Source organism: Anolis sagrei, chromosome 1 (assembly GCF_037176765.1).
Source record: "Anolis sagrei isolate rAnoSag1 chromosome 1, rAnoSag1.mat, whole genome shotgun sequence".
Lineage (NCBI taxonomy): Eukaryota > Metazoa > Chordata > Lepidosauria > Squamata > Dactyloidae > Anolis > Anolis sagrei.
This window is the reverse complement of record NC_090021.1, coordinates 63,694,824-63,712,257: the sequence shown is the minus strand read 5'-3', so window position 1 is coordinate 63,712,257 and position 17,434 is coordinate 63,694,824. Positions and strand designations below refer to the sequence as shown.

At 37.3% G+C, this 17,434-nt stretch overlaps 1 protein-coding gene across 1 annotated transcript in view; it reads left to right on the top strand.

Moving 5' to 3' along the window:
• KIF25 (kinesin family member 25) overlaps positions 1 to 17,434 on the top strand; it is a 45,235-nt gene that overhangs the window by 13,614 nt on the left and 14,187 nt on the right. The window contains exons 6-10 of the mRNA XM_060753754.2: positions 404 to 492; positions 1,988 to 2,030; positions 5,603 to 5,670; positions 14,294 to 14,368; positions 15,711 to 15,860. Coding sequence (XP_060609737.2) covers positions 404 to 492; positions 1,988 to 2,030; positions 5,603 to 5,670; positions 14,294 to 14,368; positions 15,711 to 15,860 — 425 coding nt within the window. The remainder of the gene's footprint in view (positions 1 to 403; positions 493 to 1,987; positions 2,031 to 5,602; positions 5,671 to 14,293; positions 14,369 to 15,710; positions 15,861 to 17,434) is intronic.

The following is a 17,434-nucleotide window of genomic DNA, read 5'->3' as shown; positions in this document are numbered from 1 at the left end:
TAGCTAATGCATAGTACCAAGACCAAAAGTTGCTTCCCAATCATTCAGAGTTTCCTACCCTCATATAGGGTAACGTAGATTAATATTAAATTAAGATCCTTCAACTGTGTGTCATCTTTATTTCCAAGATAGCTGCCCCATTTCTTTCCTATTGACTTGACTGACAATGTTTTAGATAGGACTGTTGGACAACATAGACAATGGTGAAAAATGCTGGGAGTGGCAGTGCTGACAACATTTAGAGATCCACACATTCACTTTCCTTGTTTGAGAATGAATGATTTGGTTGCCAACAGTTATAAAGTGGGTGTTACTCCCAAATATATGTGTTCAGTTTCAGACCACACACTCCTTGTGCATCCTGGTGTTTTTTTAAATTGCTATTTCTATGTTATATCACCAGGAATTAAGGGGCAACATCCGAGTACACTGTAGGATTCGTCCATTGTTACCATTTGATTCTGCTCCTGGAGAGTCAGTCTTAGAATACAGGTAATTTATTGCATGCCTGTGATTATGTCAGCTGGTGTACTGATGTCTTTTTTGGGGGGGGGGGGGCATTTTAATGTATGCAATACAGGTTGAATATCCCATATCCAAAATGCAAGGGACCAGAAATGTTCAATATTTTGGATTTTGTTTTTAGATTTTGGAATACTTACACATAGAAAATGAGATATCTTGGAGATGGGATTCAAGTGTAAGCACAACATTCATTTGTTCCCTATACCCCTTATTTACATAGTATCACAATTTTGTACACAATAAAAAAACATTGGTCTGAAACAAAATTTATATACCTTGAAACCTCAGAAAGCAAAGGTATCACTGTCTCAGGGCCCTTCTAGACAGGGAAGAAACCCAGGAGGAGTTATTTTAATCCACTTCCTCTCTGGTTTCTGTCCCCACCCTCCAACCTAAACCCTGAGCTTTCCCTTTAAGGGTGACTAGATGTCATCCCGGGTCAACCAAAAGTTGACCTGGGGTGGCATGCAGCCCCCCATTTCTGTCAAAAAAACTTAACAGAGAGGTCTGCTGGCAGTGCAGACCCCTCTGCAGAGTACTCCTGATGCACGAAAATGACACATCAGGAGGTGGTGGAGGGAGGAGGAAAATTCTCCCTCCACCCTTCCTGGGGTGTCATTTTCACGTGTCAGGAGTAATCTGCAGGGGGGGGCCTGCACTTCTGGCAGGCTCCCCTGGTAAGTTATTTTTGGGGAAATGGGTGGAGCAGGTGGACCCACTCCGGGCTCCAAGAGCCTGAAGAATTGGGATGGCTGTGGAGATTGACCCCAGGACTGTGGAAGCAGTCTTGGGAGTCAATCTCCATAGACCTGGAATCTGCAAAGATCCAGATCTTAACTTAAGGTCCAGATCTTTCCAAGTGTCAAATTAATGTGGAATAAACTGGGAAATCCCAGTTTACTCTGCATTTATACAGGTTTACCTGAGGCATTGTTTGTATTCCTCAGGTAAACCCATTACTATCAAAGGTTATTGGGCCTGTGTAGAAGGACCTCCATCCATTCATATAGACTGTTTTGGGTTTTGGAATATCTTGGATTTCAGAATTCCAGATAAGAGATACTCAGCTTGTATTTTTGTCTTAATAACTTTAGTTGATCATTTTTATTATACTGGTGGCATTGGAAATAGTTCTAATGGCTAGAACAAAGTTGTTTTGAAGCTTCTGGTTATTCTTTTTTGAGGTAATTAACTAATGGCAGTTTTCTTCCAACAAAAATCAGTGTTACACTAATACTACTGATATAGAATTTGTCTTGTCGGAACAGCTGGAGTGTGTGTGTAGGGAGATAAACAAAGCAGATATACTTTGTCCTGTGTTCTGAATGCTATTGTGCAGTGTTAACTTTTGGGATCTTGGGCCCTATGTTTCTTGGCCACCTGTGAATCCTGAGTTCTTTTTTGCAAACTGTTGATATACCTTCTTCCACTTATTATTCTTCTGTTATTTTTTCTTTGAAAGGCAGAGAAACATTTCAGAAAAAGTTGTACGTGCAGTTGATGATGTGAGTATGTTTAATTTTTTTATATTCTAAATCTGGAATAATTTAAAGAGGCAGTATTTTTTGGAATAAGAATGAATAGACAGTGCTATCCTTTCTTTACAGGGGCTTTGCATTCTCAGGTGCAGATTTTCCTGAGTAGTTAATTTTCTTTTCTCTGATGTGAGGAATGTCCTGAGGCTAACCCTTCCAGCCTTGCTTTGAAGATAATTTGGCTTCAGTTTTATTCTGTTTTTCATCGTGTTCACACTCTAAAATTTATTTCATGTGACACCTGCACTTCTCTTACAGTGATTAGGGTTTTCAGCTAATTAAAGAAGTCATGGTGTCATGGACAAAATTTGAAGCCATGATAATTCAAGATAGGGAAGAGTGTGTTGATCTATGAATGGTAACAGTTTTAATTGGAGGTGAAGTAAGCCCACTGGAAAGCTAGTACTCCACTGCTACTATAAATCCAACTACTCAGATTTCTCTGAGTGAGTTCTAGAGGCTGTCCCATATTTTTCCCTGTTATCATTTCAGTGCATGAGAAAAGGTGTCATCCATGTATTGACACAGATTCTCTGGTACATATGGGAGAGATGGGTTCTCCTTACACATTTGATGGATTGGTTCATAGATTGGTGATGAAGGTAACATTCAGTTAATGAGTCAGAGATTTTAATTGACATAAATTACTAAGTGACTTGCTTTGGTTTGCAGTGCAATCCTAGTAATGTGTAAATGAAGTTAAGCGCTCTTGAATTCAATGGGGATTATTTCTAGGTAGGCATTCACAGAATTGCAGCCTTAGTAAATACTGCAACCCACTGTTTCAAGACACCATGTGTCTATGATCTTTGAATGTAGACTTGCAGAGACATGGTTGTATATTTTTTAAAAAAATATGACAAGGCTATTTTAGTGAGGAAGATTAAGTAATAATTTCTTTGGCTGATCTGGCTTCTATTGTCTCCTTTATTAATAGTTTTCTATCAAAGGGCATTATTTGACCTCACAGTAATCTAAAATGAATCACTTGCATTGTAATTGCACTACTAAAGCAAGGCTGAGAAGTTTTATTTGCCTGCAGACATGAACTTGCGTGTCTGAACAAGGGTTTCTCAAGATTAGCAAAAGGTGTAATAACTGTGTGCCCAAGTCCTGTTAATAACATGCAGGCTATAATAATGAAGTTTCTCCCATCTACCTGTTAAACCACTTGTATTTCTATTTCAATATCATGCCATAGATGCTAGGCTAGAAATATGGGATAGAAAAAGTTGAATGCAGCTGGCTATGGAGGTTGGCTTTCAAGTGCAATGAAAGAATCCGGTTTAAATCCACCAGAGCAAGGGAGCTTGAGAGCTGAGCTGCAGATCCAGATGGCATTCCAGTATTAATTAAGCCTGTTAGCAAGAAATAAAATTTGAAAGGCATGACGTTGTGAACTAAGTTGCTAGTTTTAATCCAGGTTTTACTATTTAATTTTCTTGGCAGTTATGGTTTTTAGTCAGATACCCTATGTTGTTTACACTTCATGTAGGTGTGTAGCCAATTTTCCTTTTATGGTAGCATTTAGAAATATAACAGAAGGGCACTTTTTATGAACACCACATGTACATATGTTAATGCCTTATGTTAAGTCAGACAACTGGTACATCCCACCCAGTACCGCCTGCTCTGGGTGGCAATGGCTTTTCAAGGTTTCAAACAGTAGTCTTTCATCATTGCTTACTTGATCCCTTTTTAATCTTTCTTTAGTGATGTTGAGGATTGAAACTTGGGTCTTCTGCCTTAAGAGTGCATGATCGACCCCTATGCTGTCTCCCTACCCTTTTAGACTCCCCTTCATTTGCGTTTCACTTAGTGCCTTTGCTTCATGAAATCTTTCATTAAACTAATATTATGCCATTTTGTTTGTTTTTGGATAGAGATATTTTAGCCACACTTGTGTTACCTTTCTCTCTTTTTTTGGAAAGTGATGGTTCAGCTGCAGTCCCCTATATTCTCATAACCTTCTATTGGCATTATTTTATTGCACTTATGTGGCTCTACAGTTGAAAACAAATCTGGGAATAACAACTGCTGGATACTAACAGTTGCTTGGGTGCTGACAAAAGACACTGTTGGGGAGCTTGATCCTGAGATAACTTCTTTGATTGTTTGTCTGTTCCCATTGATGAATGGAAGGTGCTGCAATATAACTCTATTATGATCAGTTCTTTTACTTTATTTTTTTTTTAAATGCATTTTCTTGTGTAATTCTCCAACATCTCATCACTATTCCACCTCTTGACTCCCATTATTAGGCTTGGAAAGTATAGGCAAACTCATGAAGTATAAGAATGTAGCACTTCCTCAAAGCTCTTCTATACCAGCTCTACAAATTTAATGGAGATTAAGTTATTGCTGAAAACAGGTAGGGTGTGTTTCAGTGGTGAATTGTGACACAGGCCTGTTCATTCTCAGCATTGTTTAGAATTGCAGTTACTACAAATTTTCTAATGCAGTGTGCTTTGAAACCAAAATTACTGTAGATTTGGGAAGGTCTGAAAGCTGCTGAAAGTGCATGGTAAACAAGATTAGAAAATATTTCCAGTCTATTTATTTGGGAATTGTTGCCTTTAAATTTGCCACAGGAGAAAAATATCTTTTTCTCCTCTGGAGCCAAGATGTACGTTTTTATTGCAAGTAAAGTATAGTATTTCATTTCAGTATTTGATGCTATTCATTCTCCTCAATCTTTTTCATATGGATTATTTTGGCTACTTGTGTTGGAAGTATGAGTGGGTGGTTAGTGCCATGGCATCTCCTGACTTTCTCAGAATGAGAAATCGGTTTGAACAGTTTTTAAAAAAAGATACCTAGCTTTCCTTTCAATATTTGTTTTCAGTTGGTAACATTTGCTTTCAACTATTTCTTCTCAGCTTGCTTGGGAGAGCCAAAAAGAGTAATTAATATTATCCATCCAAGCTTTGAAGCATATGGTATGACTGATTGTTATTCATTGTATCAGAGGTTTGTTGGCCCAATCAAGCCATGGAAAGAGAAACTTATTGTCAATACACCAGCCTTACTCAGTAAATTCAGATTTGGAGATGAGTAAAGGGAAGGTCTGTCACAAGAGAATCATTGATCCTGATAAATGAGAGAAAAGAACTGTTCATAAATAGAAAACAACGAGAACACTCCCTGGATTGAAAGCTGTATCTTAGCCTGGTCTTCCTTCAAGATTCAATGCATAAGGAGGGGGATTATGCTGTTATCTCTTGCCTGTTTCAGTAAAAGCCATCTGTGAAACTCTGTCTTGCTGATGGCTATGTTTGTGACAGAGAAGGGTATTGACCAATCTCCTGGAGCTCTGTGTGTGGCATCCCAGATTATTATTCACTGAACCCCCTTCCACAATTCTTCCAGACGGCAGCATTTAAGTCCCATATATTGAAGACAGGATTTTGGCTATATGGCGCTAGCAATTTGGAAGTTTTTAAGCATCCTACTTTGTGGTGAAGCTTAAAGCATACATTTTTCTTTTCATTTAGTCTCTAATGATATATGTTGTAACTGTTACCACTTTTGTTTTCTCTTAGGAAACTGTCATTGTAAGATGTAGCCGCCCTGGTCATGCTTTGATAAATAAGACGTTCCAGTATGAAAGGTGGGTGGTCTTCGGCATGATTGTAGCTTTGTTTTTGGGGGGTTTTTTGGGGTGGGGGGTGGGGGTGGTTAATGAATTTTAGTAGAGGTTGATAAAAAATTCCTCAACATTCCAAAAGCTCCTGCAGTTGCGCAATTCTTTGAATCCACAGTACTTAAAATTATAAAAACAAAATAGAATTCTAAGCTCCTTCTGAGGCAAAGAGTAATGACTGTATATACTCATGTATATGTTGACTCCATGTATATCAAAGATCATTCTATAGAAAGGGGAACACATCAAAGTGAACTCTGGGCCTACCCAGACAGGGCACAAAACGCGTGCGTGCACGCATATTTCACTGGGACATCTAGATGATGCCTTAAGCAATCGTAACTGCATTTGGCACAAAGCAGGAAAACTCTGCTTTGTCACGAATTAATTTGATACCCATTAGACACGTTCCTTTGTGAAAGGCTTTAGTCTAATAGGCTATTGCCTTGTGTGGACAGGCCCACGGGTAGTCCTGGGACTTCTCTGTGGCCTGTCCAAACACCCACCTCACTTCTTCGGGGCTCCTGGAGCCAGAAAGGTGCGAGATTGCCCCCACCCCCTTCCCAACACCACCCAAAAGCCCTAAAAATAATTTACTCAGCCTCCATTAGGCCTCACTGCACAGTTCCTGGAATGTACCGTTATGCGTGAGAAAGCAAGGGGAAGTCAGGAGAGATTTGCTGTCTGGAACCACCCTGCAAGGAAAAGCCACTCCTTGCCTCCACTGCCATTTCCCTACTTATGCACTAAAAAGGCCAGAAGCATTGTAACCAACCATACACACACACACACACACACACACATAAATATAGCTTTGAATAGCATAGGGAAGGGTTAACACCTTTGTGGTGTTTGTTTTGCTGTCTGCGCCCCTGTTCAGAAGATTTAATCTCACTTTCTGTATCTGGGATAGTTCAATTTTGAAAAAAAAAAAAAAGCTTGCAGTGAGAATAAGGATTGGTGATAAAGCTTCAGCGGAGGCACATTTTCCCCATGATAACTTTTTCAGGAGTGAATTTCCTTTCCCCTAGGTGGATATCTCTCACTTCCTGTTGTCCCACCCCCGTCTTTAACTATGAGTCATTTGTAAGTCAGATGTTTGTAACCCAGGGACTGACTGTATATGATATTTTATCCTTCTCGGTTTCAAAATACTACATCTCAACTTATGCCCCAAGTTTTGAAGCATACTTTCTAAAAACACAGGTTTTGTCTCTTGAATTAATCAGTTACTGAAGTGGTGTCTGTCCTTTATAAATAATTTACAGTAAATGAGTAGTTTCTCCATGGTGTTGCTTAAGTGTATGTTCAGTGTATAACAGATCCATGTGCTAGTGATTAAATAAATGGATTTGGGGATCCAGAGGAGTGGGTAACAACCAAAGACACATCAAACATTTACACCTTACCTCCCAGAATGCAGAAGAAATAGATGCCTTTTCATTCTATTTACTTAATATTTATTTGTACACAAAAGCTTTCACAGTTGCTTAATAGTAAATCACAAATGACCATATTATGTCTCTCCCCCACCCAACTCCTCAGAACCAACAGAAAAAGATTGGATCTGACTATGATGACATGCTGTAGTTACATAGTGTTAATGTAATTTGTTCAATGTGGGGCTGCCTTTTCCCCAAAACTTCAGTTTCCAAGCTACTTTGATCTGCCTTGATTCTCAGTTTTGGGAAAGAAATGGGATGCTGCGGTTGCTGATAACACCAGATGGTTAATCAAAGCTGGTTAAAGGAAGCACACAACTCAATTATTGGAACATCTCACCTAGCTTCTAGCCTGTTTTGGAAAGATGCAGTTTTGAAAAGATACAGTTTAAAATGCCCCATGCAGTCCAAGTGTTACGTTATTAAATGGACCATATTTTTCCATATGAGCCATGTTACTATCTCCTGAAGTGGTCCTTCTTTCTATTCAGCTACCCTTTACAGCAGTGATTCTCAACCTGTGAGTCCCCAGATGTTTTGGCCTACAACTCCCAGAAATCTCAGGCAGTTTACCAGCTGTTAGGATTTCTGGGAGTTGAAGGCCAAAACATCTGGGGGCCCACAGGTTGAGAACCACTGCTTTACAACAAGCTTGGTCAGAATCACAGGAGAGATCCTTCTTGCTGCCTTCTTACAAGTACAAGAATTCCTAGAAAAGTTAAACTGGGCTCATTCTTGCTATGTGTCTACAAACAGATGATTTTTGATTTAACAGGCCTTCAAAGACTGATTGCTTTGGGGGACGTGTCTTTCATAATGCACTGTATTATTTATATTCATGTTTTTAGTGATCATACTTTTAATCATTTTAATATTATTGAGAGCTTAATTATATATTTAACTTTTGAATGATGTGATTTTTTAACTGTATCTATTTTAACTTTTGTAATCCTCCTTCAGTCCCTGAAGTGGGAGGAAAAAATCAAGATATAAACATTAAAAACCCCAATAACAACAATCGTGCCTCATCTGTTCACATGAAGAAAATAACAGTTTCCCTAAAGAAAAGTTGAAAAAAAACTGCTTCCAGTTCAGAATGTTACAGGCTTTAAAGAACAGTCCAGATGTGTGGCCATATATGTTTGTATACCCCCCTTAGGGTTAAATAGTAAATTCCATTAAAGAATGTAGCTCTTGGAAGTGGGGTTTTTTTTTTCAGTGTCCCTGCACAGTTTATACTTATAAACAGTGAAGCATATGGTTCTTATGAACTTCATATGTTTATTTTTATAGCAGCTTTTTAAATGGAACTAATAAATGTCAAAATACTTGATTTTATTTCAGAAAAAGAAACTTCAGCTTTTTATACATTTTTGGAAACTTCTACTAGTGAAAGTCAAGACTGTTTTTAAAGGGTTTTGGTTTTAGGAAGAGATTTGCATTAAAAAGCAATATAGCTGGAAGGTGTAGGTAACCAAGAGGAGGACACCTATCATTTTGCACACACAGAACCCTTTGGATTGCCTTTACATATCTGATGAAAGAAAGTGGCAGGCAGAAAATGGAGTTATTGTGCCTCTTCACATCGCATCCAAATGTCAGTCAGACAGATTGAAAATGTTAGATGACGATGCAAGCACAAGACAAACATCTATTATTATTTCCTGCATTTTTATAAAGTAACTGGGAATGAAAAACAACTACTGTATGATTTTTGTGAAGTTCCCAACCTGTGGTTCCCCAGATGTTTTGGCCTTCAACTCCTAGAAATCCTAACAGCTGGTAAACTGGCTGGGATTTCTGGAAGTAGTTGGCCCAAACATCCACAGGTTGAGAACCATGGCTTTACAGGTGATCTCATAATGAGATCCACATGGAAACAGATCAAGGGAGAAGAATCAAGTATATTTTGGATCATAGGCCCAATAACAACAAGTCATATTTGAGAGATTGTCTTATGCATGATGAGAATACATGTTGATACCATCTTCAGTACATTGCCTCTCTGGAAGGCAATTGAAAGGGGGAAGAGTGAGGAAAAACGTCTGAAATATTTATGCATAATCTTCAGGAGGGCATTGTTTAGTATGTTTTAAAAAAAGTTATCATTCATAGTCTCATTGTGCAAAGCAGCTTTAATATCCTTTTCTTTGTATATTTTCTGAATCTTTGCAAAGTATAGTGCATGATAAGAGTGGTTCTTTAACCTCTGGCTTCATAGCCTCAGAAATTCTTCAAAAATCTCAGAAGAAGGGTAGATTCTATGGCATAAATCTAGATTCTGAATCTAAAGTCCAAATAAGATTCTTCTGTGCACTGGCAGCAGAATAAAATCATTTTGTTTTTTGTATGCCTCCAAGACATTGGTTGGAAAGATTCCCCTTTGCTTTTCACTGAATCTGAGACAGTATGCCTTGTCAAAGGGTAAACTTTCTTGCCCAATTCATGATGTAAAGCCTTTGTCTCCCACATTCCTTGTCCAAACTCAAATCATGACTGGTTCCAAAAGTTAACAATCGAACTATCAGATAACTGAAATGTAAATCATTTCTTCCCAACCCAGTCCTCTAGACTTGTGCCCTGAATGCTCCTTCTCCTCCATCAATGTCCCTCCCACTCCATCCCCTTCTAGTTGCTTCCCTTCTCTAAATAGTTGTTGTGAGGTCCACATGGAAACAGATCAATGGAGAAGAATCAAGTATGTTTTCAACATCTGTATTCTATCCTTTTAGATTTTAATGTGCAATGCTTTTTTAAGGCTGTACCCCACTCCTTATGCTGGTCTATGACCGTAATAAAAGATTTTGATTTGAAGAATCAAAATTGAATGAAAATTATCAGCCAATGTATGTGTTTTGAACCATATGTGAACACAGTAAGCTCAGTTAGTCTTTCTGTTAGTAGTAAAACTTTTAAAAAGGGGAAGGTTTTAAAAAATATTTGTAGTGCTAATTGTTTTTGTTATCGTTTTCTCAGTAGAAATAATTCGCTAGTCATAACAAATTACTAAGTGTTAAGAGTACACAACAGCAGAAGGGTCCACTTGCAGGCCAAGGTGGACACATTGGATCTGATAACATGGGTGGAGAACTTGTTTGGTTTAAAATCTGAATTTCAATTTGGAAGTATTTTGGAAATTGCATTCCAGTGGTGGAAGGGAACAAAAAGGATTACACCAAGGGAGAGGGGTGGAGTTCAAGGGCAGGACCACACACAATTCTTTCCTCTTGGGATATTTTCTCACTAAATATAAGAAATGCAGAGTCAGCCAATACAGGTTTCAGTTTGATGCAAAATCTTTCAAAATACTTGCAAATGGCACAACTTTTGTCTATGTATCATTATATAAAAGGTTTTTAAAAAAACATTCTGTAATCTTTTACGAAGCAAGTGTTTTTTTAAATTTTAATTTATTATATGATATATTTTAAATTGTGCATTGGTAAGTGAATGTGTTGAATGTTTTGATTGCATTTTTAATCACTCTTAATGTGAAATGCATTGAATCCCATTTTTTGGGGAAAGATGGAAAAAATCAACTAATAAATGAAATCAGTGAATTACCTCAAACAGCTATTCAAAGATAAAAGCTAAAAAGTGCAGTAGCCTAAAGGTTCCCCTTTTCTATAACCACAAGCAGATTGCTAATCAGTGTAACTACATTGCAAATAAAGTGTGTTAATATTTCCAGTGATGAAAGTGGATACGCAGCTTCCATAAAGACCCCTAGTACCAAGCTTACAATGTGATTCAAACAATCTAAACACTGCCAAAAGGTCTGAAAAAAAATATTTTAGTGTCCCGATCAATGTGTCTGATTTGTCCTTAACTAATTCCCTGCTAGATTTCTTTGTGAAATAGAGTGATACAACTGAAAATGTGACAGCCTTAGCTGTAAAATACACTGAGCTTCTCCCTATCACACTCACATCCTGTTTGTGGGCTTCTCATTGGGACAACCAGTTGGCCACTGAATATAGTGCTGGACAAGAGAGGCCTTTGATCTGATCCAATGGGATCATCTTATGTTCTTTTGATAATAAAACTGATGGGCCAGAGGACAAATTTTAATTTCTATTTAGAAATAAATAAGATTTATTTTCAAAATGACTGTAATTTAACTTTAAAGAAAAAACAATGGGATCACATTCCAAATATATAGGCTGGGCAAGAAAAGCGCTGAGTAAACTGGACATTATTGTGTGGGGTGTTTGTTTGTTTGTTTTTGTTTTAAAGCAAGTACACAGAGCAAAATAATTATGTTCATTTAGTTGGGGCAAAGAAATGTGTGACACACTGATTGGTGGTTTGGCCAACCAGGTGAATGGTGTTCTAGAGGTTTCACACTCTAAAACAGGCATGGACAAACTCCAAGTGTTTTGGGACTTCAACTTCCAGAAATCCCAGCAAGGCTTACCAACAGTTAGGAATTGCATGAGTTGAAGTCCAAAACACTTGGAGGGCCAAAGTTTGCCAGTGCCGGCTCTAAAAGGAGGATGGGATATTTTGTGATCTGCAAGTTTAGGCATCCCTTTGGGCGCACAGTGCAGCTTCTGGTATATCCACACACCCACACTTCCTCCAGCTCTAAGTATCTCTCTCATTTTGTTTCAGCTAAGAAACCTGAAAAAAACTGATGTAACATCACTTCCAGTCCCCAAACTGGTGTGATCCTTTAAACCCTGGAGGCCAGCAAAACCATGCCTCCAAATATGATGAAAACTTCTCAGGAGATTTTTAAACATTTGTCAGGAGAGTTTCGATTTGGGATTCCTGCCTGTCAAGGGGCTGGGCTTGACGGATTATGTAGTGTCTTCCATTTCTGATTCTATGAAATGATGTAGTGCATCCCTTTGAGCTTCACAGTATTCCTACTCCTAATCTAAGCAGCCGGGTTTGGCCAGGGGTCACATGTTGCCCCCACACTGTTAATAAAGGCTCAAGTGACTTCCTTTGATTCTAGCACATTTTGTCACTGTTAACTTGTAACACCAGCTTTGATGTGACCTGGATGGAAATAGCTTGTCTACAATATCCTATAGTCTGTTTAGTCTATTGCAATACATTACAGGTACAGCTGCCTTTTAAAAGAAGTTCAGAAACTGCCATGTGCAAATATAGGCACATTATTATTAGCTGGAATTCAGCAACTTGAGCATTTTCTGGACCAATGTACATTGTTGGATTTTACATCTATACAATAACTTGTAAGTAGGTACTTTTTTTAAGGTAAAGGGGTGTAAAGAAATAACATTTCAAATGTAACATGATGGGAAATTTATTTTACTCTAACACTCTAATAATACTTTCAAAAATTAAATTTAAATCTCAGTTGTATAGCTATTTCATGGGAATTCACCAGGCTTTCAGCCATTCTCTTATCAGTCTTCATGGCCTTTTCCTCTGAAAAAGGAAGCAATGGGAAAGCAAACCAATAATTAACATACAAGTTGGGTTTTTAAAAGTTTTTAATGTTTTTATTTATTTTATTGACTGCATTTGTATTCCACCTTTCTGAAGGGTGAGAAGGACTTTCAGAAGGGCTTTCCAGTCTCCCAAGTTATTGAAAAGACGACTACTCTCATTTATATCTCTCTGTGCAATTGCGCTGCCATAGCCACAGATTCCATTAGCCATGACATGGAAAAACATTAATTCAAAAAAGCAAACTTTGATATTTGTTTCATTTTATATTAGGGATGTTATTTTACAATGTCATTTTATCAAAAAGGGACCTGAGCATCCATAGATTTTAGTAACCAGAAGGGGTCCTGGCAGAGCAATGTATTCTAAGAGACCTTCAGAGGCCTCCACGGTTTGTTCCCACTTAATAATGTGAAGCGTGTCACCATTGAAAGTCCTTTTTAATAGACACAGCCTTAATATGGAACAGCTTTGCTAAAGAGGCTTGCCTACTACTATCTGTTCACCTAGGCCAGGCCTTTTATAGTTGTCTAGTCTGGCCGAGTTTTAAAATCTGTGTTTTAACTCCAAGACAGTTTAATTTTCTGTTTATTTTGTGCATCAATTTGCCTTATGCTTCTTCATTACTAACTCCTCATTATATTTCTGTTATTGGATGGCATGCAAAAGACTTTTTTTTTCTAAATGATGATTGAAAATCTTGTTGCCTTTTTGTCCTATAGCAGCAAAGTATTAAAAAGTATTTGTTTTTTATATTTGATAACACCTTTCTCCCAATAGATGTAACAATAGATGTAAAACAATGTATAATTAAGCAATATAAATGTATTAAAGTATAAATATGAAATAAAAAAACTTTTTGTGTCATGGAAACAATTAAGCACTAAAATATTAAAATGCATTAAAACTCCATAAAGGTAAAGGTAAAGGTAGTCCCCTAACATTAAGTCCAGTCATGTCTGACTCGGGTGTGGTGCTCATCTCCATTTCTAAGCCGAAGAGCCAGTGTTGTCTGTAGACACCTCCAAGGTCATGTGGCCGGCAAAACTTCATACCCACCCCAAAATCCCAATCACACAATTCCCTAAAGCCCAGCTCACATTATTTCCTAAATGTCGGATAACAGAGGAACATTTTAACTGCCTACAAAATGCAAGCAAGAACGGGGCCATCCTTGTCCCACAAAGGAGGGAGTACCAGAGTTTTGGGGGCAGTCTCCGAAAATATAGGCGATTCCATTGTGTTTTCTTTGTTTTTCTCCTTTTTAAAATCATGTTTTGAACATTTTAGCTTGAAGGAAAGGAAAGTTTTATGAAGCTCAAAGGATCTAATTTTTTCTGGCATCTCCACCAACACATTTGGTCCAATAAAATGTATCTTAACTTAGTTTGTGTCTCTAGAAATAACTCAGATTTGACAAGATCCTCCAGGCTCGGCAATGTCCAGAACACTTTAAATTCCTTGCATCTGGCTATTAAAATAGAGTTGTGTCTGAACTTCCCTTTTAATTTCCTGATGTCTAAACCAGCTTCAGAAAAGGCATGTGTAATTCTCTCCTTTAGATCTAACTGCTTTGGGGGAGAATAACTATTGTTAAACTAACATTAAGGTTTCATCAAAACATACTACTCTCTATTGTTGGTTTTTGGTCACTGTGAAGATCATTTTCTTAAGGTCACTGTGAAGATCATTTTCTCAAAATGAATCATATTTTCTCTCCACAGAGTTTATAGTGGTACTGATTCACAAGTTGCAGTATTTACAGATGTATCCCCTCTACTTACATCTCTGCTGGATGGGTGCGTTGATGAGTGAGCAAATATTTTAGATGGAATAGAGAGAGGCCCTTTCTTTTCTTTTCTTTCTTTTCTTCCTTTCTCTTCCTTCCCTTCCCCATTCCTACTTAGATAGTATATCTTCCATAGAGGTATAGTAACTGTTTTTCCCTTAACTATCCAATTGCTAGGAATCAGTATTGCCTCATTCATTTTAGCCTTTAAAAGCATTGGATCTCAGAGGGGAAAGAGAAGTAGTTTGCTACTCTTTCTCACATTCCAAATATCCTGCCCCGCACACAAGTAACCACCTCCAGTGCAATTTGTGTGCACACATTGTTGAAGCATCTTATCCTTTGAGCCAACTTCTGTTTGAAATAACTGCCTTGAAACATGGCTTTTTCACAGCCCTTCAGGAAATGTTCTGTTATTAAAAACAAAAGTACTTTATGACTTTTTGGGATGCTCTATTTAAACAAAAGCAGATTGTGGCTCTGGAAAAGTTGAGCAACTATGCCATCTGTGGTTTTGATCAACCTTATTGCTTTAAAATCTGAAGAGACACAACATTTTCACTTAGATTAATCTTCCCCTTCAGCCTATTTGTAGTTAGACTGAGTGGTATTTCATGTCATCTTCGAGAATGCCTTATTGTAGTTTTACACAAAAATGTGGGCTAAAGAGGTATAATTGAAGTCTGACACCATATAGCAGACAATTACCTGAAGTTCACTGGTTTGTGGTATGATTGAAATTGGAGATGGTGATACTTTCATTATCTTTGGTCACATACGGGCCCCTTTGGCCATATACAAAAATAGGCAGTCCATGATTCACAAACAAGTTGAAATAAACACATTAAAACTTGTGGATTTGACTTCTGCAGATTTATTATTCATGGATTTTATTAAAATCTCTCTAGGTCCTCCAATACAACCTCTACCAGAGATTTCTAGACAGAATAATTCTCTTGGAATCTTTAGGGACTTGTTGTTTATTCATTCACTCGCTTCCGTCTCTTCATGATCTCATGGACCAGCCCACACCGGAGATCCCTGCCCCCAGATCACCATGAACTTGCCACAATTTATTACAATCCATATAATATTATTCCTCAGAGTAGGGAAATAATAATAATAATAATAATAATATATTATTATTATTATTATTATTATTATTATATATTATTATACTAATATTAGTATTACTCAGGATACGAGAATACATTCTGGAACAAAACAATAAAATGGATATTTTGTTCTAAAAATTAGAAATAATAACACACACTTTATATGTGTGTGTAGATATTGGCTTCCATTAATAGAATATATTTGTTTCAAGAATGAGCAACCTTTCTGATTTTCAGGTACAATGTGTGTATTATGGCTTATGGACAGACCGGGAGTGGAAAAACATATACTATGTTGGGACCTCAGCCTGAAGATAATGTTGCCTTCCCTGTAGAAGAAGAATCAGATTTGGGTATTATTCCTAGAGCCACTGAAGAAGTATTCAGGTACATCTCATGCGAAATAGTAGTATTTATTTATTCATTTCATTTGTATGGAAAAGTTATTACTAGCCTGCTAGTACAAAATACATCAATAAAACAAAGGCACATTAACTGCAAAGTCTGACTAAAGAGTTTTTAATGGTCTAAAAAAAGTGGACTCTAAATCTAGACCATCTGTCGCAACTGATTGTTTATTCCACAATTTAGTACAGTACTGGGTGCTAATCTGCTGACAGATGACAATATCAAGAAATGTTCCTGTGAATAAACCACAGCAAGATGGGGAAATGTTTGTTATTTATTTTGGTTTTAATTTTAAATAATTATTGAAGCCTAGTCAAAAATACGAATGTGGAGATCTGGAGATTTACTCCAAATTAATGTGGAGATTTACTCCAAATTAACATTGTGGAGATAAAATCAGTTGCCAGTTCAATCTATAGAATTATTAACAATTTTCATTTAATAGGATTTTTGCACAACTTATCATAGTTTTGATATTTTACATTTTCTTTCTTTTCTCATTGCTCTTTGTGTATGTGCTTCCTCTGTTGACAGTTATGAGACTGTTCTTTGCATCTTGGCGGAGTGAGGATTTTCCAAAAAAAGGCAGATGTGCACAAACACTGCTGTGTGTCCCTTCAACTACTATTGAATTTCAAAATAACAACGAACCTATAAAATTAATGCAAGTAAAAATGTCAATAAGCTTCTCTCAGTGAAGATTTGTCATAAGGGAATTGATACACAGATAACATGAAATGTATCCTGTAAAAACTAATTGGTTGCATCCAGAGATAATGAAACTCTTGTGCTCAGTTTCAAACTGTTGAAAAAGAACTAATAGACACTATGACAGTGGTTCTCAACCTTCCTAATGCCATGACCCCTTAATACAGTTCCTCATGTTGTGGTGACCCCCAAACATAACATATCAGTAGAAGAAGCACACACACGAAGAGCAATGAGGAAAGAAAGAAAATGTAAAATATCAAAACAATGAGAAAGTGTTTAGTAAAGTAATTGCTAGCTGTTTTGCATGCTAAGCTTGGCTTGAATGTAGAGCTGTGATACCAGGAGATCAGAATATGAATCTCTGCTTGGATATGTAAACTCACTTGATGAACTCAGCAAGTCCCATTCTCTCAGTCTTAGAGGATCTCAAGAGCAAACTCTCTCTAAACAAAATCTGTTAAGAAAATACAATGATAGTTTTACTTTAGGGTTGCCATAAGGGATTTGAATGCACACAATGTAAACAATGCTTACTCTTCCTCACAATAGCTGCAAGAAGTCTGTGCTACTGTAGTACCATTACTTTACATGTAGAATGGGCCTGATTTTAGCTAGAACCTGGTGGCATAGTATACTGCATTTGTATTCTTGTACATATGGAATAAAGCATTAGCTATCTGTCCTAGGTATTTGCAGCAGAATTCATCAGTGCCATCCTGTAAAGCTTTGTATCTTACCCTTAATTCATGGCCAACAGTAGTTTGAAAACGCAACAGCAGCTTGCTCTTGCAGCAAGCCAACCAACTGGAAATAATTTGTTTGAAATGTTTAAAAAGTGAACT